The sequence below is a fragment of the Notothenia coriiceps genome, unplaced genomic scaffold, assembly GCF_000735185.1.
Source record: "Notothenia coriiceps isolate Sejong01 unplaced genomic scaffold, NC01 NC01_scaffold00015300, whole genome shotgun sequence".
Classification (NCBI taxonomy): domain Eukaryota; kingdom Metazoa; phylum Chordata; class Actinopteri; order Perciformes; family Nototheniidae; genus Notothenia; species Notothenia coriiceps.
The window spans coordinates 1-8,384 of NW_011348001.1; the positions used below are offsets into that span (position 1 = coordinate 1).

Below are 8,384 nucleotides of genomic sequence, written 5' to 3' on the forward strand. Positions count from 1 at the left end.
AGCATTTTATTCCCTTACTTGAATAGCCCTTTGCCCGTTACATGTATTTATTCTGACATGAAAGGAACTTACAAATTATGTTCAGAAAATTGATTTAATAAAAAAGGAATCGGACTTATTACGTCAGACATTTGCTTTTTCGAATGTATACCATGAGCCGCTTTCACACCAAGTACTTTGCCGTACTTAGTGTCGGCACCAAGTGCCCCCATGGAACTAAGTACAGATCGCGTTCACACCCGAATAAGTTCCCTGAGAGAAGATTACGCAAATGAGCCGCTGACGTCACTTCTTCTTCTTCTTCTGCTTTGGGTTTACTGGCAGGCCGCAAACCACTTCATGGCGTATACTGCCACCCGAAGGCCCCGGCTGGAAGTCCCCGGAGTCGGGGACTGGCTTCAGTAGAAGCTGCTGGGACTCCCAGCAGCTTCTACTGAAGCCTTCCGAGTAAATCGCCAGAACGCCGGCCTCCTCATCACTCCACCGCTCCCATGGTTTTTTTGTTGTTGCCATAAGTTATTCTCTCTCCGTTGGTGGCTAATGCTAATGCTAATAATGCTAATGCCAGTAAATACAATGGCGGCTTCACAAAACTTTTCAGAGTTTTACGGGCCCTGGTTTGCAATTCGCCCAGCCAATCAGAAATTGGTACTTTTTTCTCCCAGGATAGTACCACCTCTCAAGCAGGCACTAAAAATGGGGGTAAAAGTTCCTGGCACTAAGTACTCCTTTTGGTGTGAACGCAAAATAAGGGTTACTAACGGAACTAAACGGGAAAAGTACTCCGGTGTGAACCCGCCTACGAACATCCGGTACAGCTCTTTTTTTGTTTCCTTTACACAAAGAGGAAAGAAAGTGCTTTAGTTTAACCTCTTTCACTTTTGCTTTTACTTTAGCACTTTTACTTTAGCACTTTTACTTTAGCACTTTTACTTTACTTTACCACTTACAACTCTTGTGATGCCAAAGAAGAAAAGACATGAGTCAGTTTTCAGCTTCATTTCTTCAAACCCTACAGAGGAAATTCAGGCAGGCTTTCCCAATGCATGACTCAACAAAATCACACTTCAGACATAGCTGAGGCTTTCTCCTTTTCTCTCTCCCTCTCTCTCTCAACATTCTCAGTCCTTTAGTGTGTATCTAACGGGCGTCTACGTCATGTTCTCTTGAAGGCAGGGCAGTTAGCCCTGATGAAGCACTTATTTCTGATGACTGTGCACCTCCAGGAATGGCTCACTTAGCCGTTTCTCAGAAGCCTTCCTTTGTTGTGTGACATGTCAGTGTTGTTCCAGTAATTCGGCCCAAACTGACGCGCTCTCACTCTGCTGTTGTGGTTCTTCTCGGACAGTTTGGGATGCATTTGCTGCACATGACAAGGGCTGGCCTGTCCAGTGGGGGGCAGTGTATCTTTACCCCCCGCTGAGACAGCAACAACAACCACGAGGAGCACATTTAGAGGACGAGGTTTACCGGCTGCTTTTAAAACGAACGCCCTCTCTTGTACATGGAGGTGTGTGTGTGTGTGTGTGTGTGTGTGTGTGTGTGTGTGTGTGTGTGTGTGCAGGCGGTGCAGCAGCGCGGCGATGAGAGGAAGGTGTGTGTGTTGCAGCAGCAGATGTCCATGCTGCTGGAGGAGAGCCGAGGGAGCGCGGCGGCTCGCAGCGAGCTGGAGGCGCTTTGTAGAGAACTGCAAGGACACTACGACACACTGAGGGTGGGTAGATGAGTGTGTGTGTGTGTGTGTGTGTGTGTGTGTGTGTGTGTGTGTGTGTGTGTGTGTGTGTGTGTGTGCAGCTGTGTGTGTACTGCATAAACCAGAGAAACACAAAACTTACAACAAATGTCTGATTTTTATTATTGTTATTTTTGGTCAAAATGTGTTTTTTATGTTAACTTTGCTTCAACTTGTGGTCATTTGTTTCCGTTTGTATCCCTTTGTATTTGGTCGGTGTCTCTTTGGGCCTCTCTGCAGTCATTTTGTGTTTTCCTGGTTGTTGTGTTTCTCCTTGAGTGACATTTGGTAGTTTGACACTTTGTGCCTCCGGGCCTGATCCTGGTGGCCCCAAAGTTCATGGTTAGCAGCTAAAAATACATGCAGAATCTTAGAATACTGATACTGATAAAGTAAATCCTAATCCCCCCCCCCCTCCCCCTCCTCCCCCTTCAGGAGGAAACCCTGAAACGCTGCAGGGACGACGAGGAGAAACGGTCTGAAATTACCAGCCACTTCCAGAGCATGCTGACAGAAATCCAGTCTCAGATCGAGACGCACAGCACCCGAAACGACAAGCTGTGCCACGAGAACAGCAACCTGACCGACAAACTGGAGGGCCTGATGTCCCAGTGCGAGATGAGGGAGGAGGTGAGGGTTCAAAGGTCGACATAATACATCTTCAAAGACAGTAATAAGCCTCAAGTGTTGGGTTTTACGTTTTATAACCATAGAATGAGAATGAGAATCAGGTTTATTAGCAGGTCGGTTGGCACGTACGAGGAATGAGTAGTTTCTGTGGTTTTACATTTTAAAACCATATTAGAAGACTTAATAACATTTTTAACAGAAGCTCTGATGGTTTAACAATTTTAAAATTGGGTGCACATCCAACCCCACAAAATGGTTTCTTTAGGGGGTTATTTAGTTTGTAGAAAGTAACAAGAAGTGATATGTGACATTAACCTATATATAAGACGTTCATCAGGTCCATCGGTACAGAAAGAAGCTGTTAGTGAGTCTGATTCCTCGTCTCTCTGCAGAGTTTGGAGAAGATCAACNGGGTAGTGTGTTGGTGTTGGGATCAGGGGTCACAGGTTCAAACCCCACTGCAGTCAGCATGTCGTTGTGTCCCTGAGACACTTCACCCCAAAGTGCTCCTGTGGGGATTGTCCACAGCATTGAGTATGGAAGTCGCTTTGGATAAAAGTGTCTAACATGTAATATTGAATATTTCACTGACCAAACAGTTATTGAATTGATAAGACGTTCATCAGGTCCATCGGTACAGAAAGAAGCTGTTAGTGAGTCTGATTCCTCGTCTCTCTGCAGAGTTTGGAGAAGATCAACAAACACCGCGACCTGCAGTACAAACTGACCGAAGCCAAACTGCAGCAGGCCAACGCTCTGCTGACCGAGGCCGAGGAGAAGCACAGGAGAGAGAAGGAATACGTGAGTTAACGTCACCTAGAACTGACCTGGAGATGTGAAGAGATGAGATGAGAAGTACTTCATTCATCCCATTTTGGGACATTTTGAATTGCAGCAGCATGAAAAGAAAAGGCATTGTGCTTTAGAGAAATTAAAAGAATGTTTTCTCTGATCATTTCTTTTAGATGTGGCCCTTGCCCTCTTACGTAGTAATGGGTTATTTAAAAGCAACCTAACATAATTAAATAGAAGCTGTTGAAAAAACAAATGTAATTAAAGTCAACTTTTTAAATGTTTTGAGTGCAGTTTTTCACTGAATTACATTTTCACAGATATCTTTGTTAAATACTATTCCCAGATTGACTGTGTATTGTTTCTGTTGCCGTAGTTGCTTAGGGAGGCTATTGACAAAACAAAGAAATGCTACGCTATGAAGGAGCTGGAGCTGGCCATGAAGAAGAAGGTAAAGAAACGTCTTAATGTGTCTCTGTCTGTTCTCTCTAACCAGTTACTGGTTCAGGCTGCTGAGTGGAAACTTCAGACTCAAACACTCAGGGAACAGGGGAACTTGATGCAGGTGCAGGTGAATATTCACTGACAAGACTAACATGCTGACAACCAGGACAGGCCACACACACCTGGTGGAGCAGGAAGAGTTTTCAATTCAAAACAGAGGAAAGAGAGGGCTATAGGGATGTCGTATTTCTGTCTTTTACAATCACATGCGTGCCTTTAAGGTGATTTGAGAATAAGGTTTATCTGTCTTTCAAAGATGTGTATGTTTGACGAGTGAGAATTTGAAAATGACCACATAAATAAATGTTGCATCTTTAATTATTGTGACCAAATATGGTTTTATAATTATCCCGATACACTGCATTTATAGTGGTCTTGTTAACGGTCGGTCTAAGGTTAGGATACACTGTAAAATAATGTAAACTAAGGTGAACCCTGTTGATATAAAATAGTGAGAAAGTGCTGAATAGTTTGTTCAGTAAATAGAATTTGGAAGAATAGAAACAGCACCGTAATCATTTCGTTTTTCCTGAAATACATACATTTTTGTGGTTTGCTTTTAGACAGAAACCACCCTGAATTGTTCTCATGTCTGTCTCTGTTTAGGTCTTACTCTGTTTTCTCCATATGTTCACAGCTGACCCTGTATGCCCAGAAGTTTGACGAGTTTCAGGCGACGCTGTCCAAAAGCAATGAAATCTACGTCCGCTTCAAGAACGAGATGGATAACGTAGGTGGAAATAAACTGCGTGGAGCCTTAAAGAAATCTAAGTTTTATAATCTTGTTCGAGGGCTCCACTTACTCTGGGTATCAGAAATGTTGGGCGTATTCTTCTTGAACCTTTCCAAGTTTCCAAACCCTTTGATTTTAAACTACTCTCTTTTATAGATGTCAGACAAGATGAAGAAAATGGACAAAGAGTCAACTCTGTGGAAGACGAGGTTTGAGAACTGCAACAAGGCTCTGAATGATATGATCTCTGAGGTATGTTGATGATACGCCGCTGTTTGTCATTTTGAAAGTCCTGTTGATCCAAAGAACAATAATAATGGGATAACTCATTTTGCAGATAGAAACCATCATAACTGTTTGATTTCTAGTTACATCCCTTGATATCTAATTCTCTCCGTCGCTCTTTCTGTTTCAGAGAACCGACAAATGCAAAGAGTACGACATTTTCGTCCTCAAAATTAATAAGTTGGAGAGGTTGTGTGACGCCCTCCAGAAGGAGAGGGGGATGCTCTATGAAAAGATCAAGCAAATCAGCAAGAACAACTCCAACGTCTCAATGAAAATATTCGGTGACAAATCTTCTGACCTGAGTCCTTTTGAGCAGCAGGAGCTCCATGAGATCGGGATTGAGGACCCGGTGTTGACGGAGGATATGTCTCGTCTGAAGGAGGAACAGACAAAGCTGCAGGAGTTCGCCAACTCCCTGTTGAATGCACCTGCCCATGATGATGAAGAGGACAATAAGGAGGAAGAAACAGAAGACGACTTGGTGGCTTCTGCGTTTGACCATTTCCAAACCAAACCTCAGGTCAAGCAGGAGCAGGCGGTAGATGTGAAGTCAGAGGAATCAGTTGTGCCACAGTCAGATAAAGTTACGGAGCCAGCAGCGTCTTCACCAGTGGAGAAAACTTCTGAAGTGATTCCAACAGACACAAAACCAGAAGTCCCAACCCAGGTCATGGACAAAGAGGTGCAACCAGTCAAAGCAGAGGAGGAGATCCTGATGAAACCTGCTGAACCAACACCTGAGCCGGAGGAAGTCAAGATCGATCCACCGACAGATACAAAACCAAAAGAAGTAGTAGAGGCTACGGTTGAGGCTGAACCAGAAGAAGCACCTTCCGCTCCACCCTCCGAAGACACACCGAAAACGGCTGCCGCTTCCAATGACGAGTCCGTAAAGAAGCAAACCCCCAAGAAAAAGAAGAAGAAGAACGCCAAGAATGCAAGCTAAAGTTTTAAAGGTGTGTGTGTGTGTTATTTGGGTAAAGTGTGTGTGCGTAGCTGAAATCAAACGGTGCCTTTAGTTTGTCCCAATTGTCACTTCTGTTGAGATTCAATGTTCTCAGATGAGGACGGTCCAAAAAGACTCCAGTTGTAATGTCTCGTTTGGCCTGGTGGAGAGAGTGATAAGCCCCACTACAGAATGACAACATCTAAATTATTATTAAATATTATTATGTTTTTGTCTTTTGCCAAAACAAAACTCCTTGGTTGGTATCTGTGCCAGTAAAATGGCTGTGTCTCTTTTAAACAAAAGAAAGTGTCTCTAATAAAGTCATTTTATGAAAAGTTTTTTTTGTCTGTTTTTTATTTTTATTTTCTTTAAATAATGGTTTGATCCATTTTCTAATTGTCCAACACTATAATGTACTCGATTTTTGTTTGAAAAATATTACATTTATTGCACTGTCTATCAGGTTTGGACGTAAAGTGTACATCAAACTGATCAAAGTCGCACAACAACAATAGTGGAGAGGTTTGAAGAAAAGCTAGAGCATTTCTACAACGTTAAGATAAGATGTATTTTATTAATACCAGTTTAGGAAATGTTTTTGTTGCAGCAGCATAAAACTAAACAAGGCATTGCACATAATAACAAATTAAAAGAGTAGAAATAAACAATTCAAAAATAGAAACATCTGAAAATAGAAATAAACCAGCATTAGAGAGTAAGAACAATGTATAAACTGTATATTCCTTTATAATGCCCTTAAGAGCTGTACTTGACACAACAAATGGCATAAGGTACATTACCAATTACTTTCAAACTGTTTACTAAACAAAGTCAATGCAACCCAGGGGAGTTTGTTATTCAATTAACTTTAAGGTACATGCTTGGAAATTATAATACAGCAGAATAATACATAAACTAATAAAAGTGAAAAAACAAGAATGAGAAAGGAACATACTGAACTATACTTACCTATACTTGAGGGTATACTCGGTTTCAAAATGCATCACCTGATCCCCCAACACTGGCCTGACCTTAAATATAAAAACCCCAGGGTATTAACCTTGAAAAAGTCGGACGGACGAATATGTCCTCACAAGGTCTAACATTTGTACTTGTACTTCACAATGATAGGTAAACAAGAATAATCAAATACACACAGATTACAGTGTGAGCTACCAGGTTTATTCAAAAAAGGTCAAATATTAATAATGCATGTATATGGAAAGTGTAACATGACCTTCCTTTACCATTAAAAGCTTGGAAATATTTCAGATGATGCAGTAAAACATAATTTCCACTAGATAAAGATGTTTCATCCACATATGAAGTGTCCGATTGGATCTTTGATTTAACACTTTACACATAAAAATATACAGCAAAACAACAACAACATAGCAAATCAGGACACATTCAATCAACATAAATATTGCAAAAGCAGGGTAAAAAAAGGGTTTATCATTTCAAATATATCGCACTGTTTACAAATGTTATGATATTCAAAATGCAGTATGTCTGTACAGCCACTAGATGGCGACAGTGTTCCTAGTATCACATCTGTATTGCCCACCATGCAATTTTGGATGCTTTCAATATGTTGGGCACACACTTGCAGTCACATTAAATGCCGCCATACCTCTAACATTTTTTACTTGCACCTCACAGTGACAAGTAAACAAGAATACACACACAGATTAAGGTGTGAGCTACCATATTTATTCAAAAAGGTCAAAGATGAATAAATGCATGTATTAGGAATTCATTTAGAAAGGGTAACATGACCTGTACCATTAAAAGCTTGGAAATATATTTCAAATAATGCAACACAACACAATCTCCACTAGATGGTGCTGTTTCATCCACATATGAAGGGTTCAATTGGTTCTTTGTTTTAACACTTTACACCCTACAAGATACAGCAAAACAACAACAGCACAGCAAATGCAAAAGTACTGTTTACACCTGTTATGATATTCAAAATGCAGTATATCTGTACGGCCACTAGATGGTGACAGTGTTCTTAGTATCACTTCTGTATTGCATCGCAGAGGCTTCCCCACTGATGTACCATGCCATTTTTGTTGCTTTCAATATTTTGGGCACACACTTGCAGTCACGTTAAATGCCGTCATACCTCATTGTGCTCCTGAACCAGTTTCCTCTTTGTCGTTGAGCTACAGGCAACCCCAATACTAACCACAGTAGTGTTTGAGCCTCATTGGTCTCACTACGTCTGATTCATTCTGTCCACTAAATAAATGTGACTTCTAAACACCCACACCAGAGACATGCTCAACAATCCTCTGCGGGACACAGAGAAGAACAATTTTACACATTTGAAATACATCTAAATTAGCCAAATTACCATCATTTACAGACACCTACTTTACCTACTTGTGTTGGAGCGCTAGCCAATAGGAGCACCATAGTGTGGTTACGGGAGTAAACAAAGGAGTCCAATCAGTCAATCGGAATCATTTAGCTTTTCCAGGATGAATCCATATACATTTAGTAATAACTGCTATTTTAGATGTATTAAATGCTAAGTTGATGGTCTAACATGAATTTATAAATGTAGATTTCTAAACAATAAAATATAAAATACAGACCCCACAATCATCATGAGGAGCAGGAAAGAGAAATCAGATGACAAAATTAAAGTATGGACTTATCTCCTGCAAGTTTTTTACTCGAAGGAAACTTTAATTAAGTCGAGGTATTTTCGGTGAAATACGTGTAAAAAAACGCTAAAAAGGAGT

At 41.0% G+C, this 8,384-nt stretch overlaps 1 protein-coding gene across 2 annotated transcripts; it reads left to right on the forward strand.

Moving 5' to 3' along the window:
• The first annotated feature begins 760 nt into the window (after window positions 1–760).
• LOC104948852 (beta-taxilin-like) lies at window positions 761–5,966 on the forward strand. 2 transcript variants are annotated; one of them, XM_010775074.1, is made up of 7 exons: window positions 761–1,714; window positions 2,168–2,362; window positions 3,044–3,163; window positions 3,651–3,725; window positions 4,296–4,388; window positions 4,548–4,643; window positions 4,807–5,966. In XM_010775074.1, exons 1-7 carry the CDS (start codon window positions 1,505–1,507, stop codon window positions 5,623–5,625), a joined length of 1,608 nt encoding a protein of 535 aa, XP_010773376.1. In that variant the 5' UTR covers window positions 761–1,504; the 3' UTR covers window positions 5,626–5,966. The 2 variants fall into 2 exon arrangements, with proteins under 2 accessions (XP_010773376.1, XP_010773375.1); XM_010775073.1 differs by lacking the exon at window positions 3,651–3,725 and adding an exon at window positions 3,531–3,605 and having other exon boundaries at window positions 768–1,714.
• Window positions 5,967–8,384: the final 2,418 nt, after the last annotated feature.

What these genes read in the sequence shown, in the direction of transcription:
- LOC104948852 (XM_010775074.1), top strand. Translation starts at nt 1,505, where the DNA reads ATGGAGGTGTGTGTGTGTGTGTGTGTGTGTGTGTGTGTGTGTGTGTGT. An exon ending in GACACTACGACACACTGAGG is followed by an intron (nt 1,715 to 2,167) that starts GTGGGTAGATGA and finishes CTCCCCCTTCAG; the next exon opens with GAGGAAACCCTGAAACGCTG. An exon ending in TGAATGATATGATCTCTGAG is followed by an intron (nt 4,644 to 4,806) that starts GTATGTTGATGA and finishes TTTCTGTTTCAG; the next exon opens with AGAACCGACAAATGCAAAGA.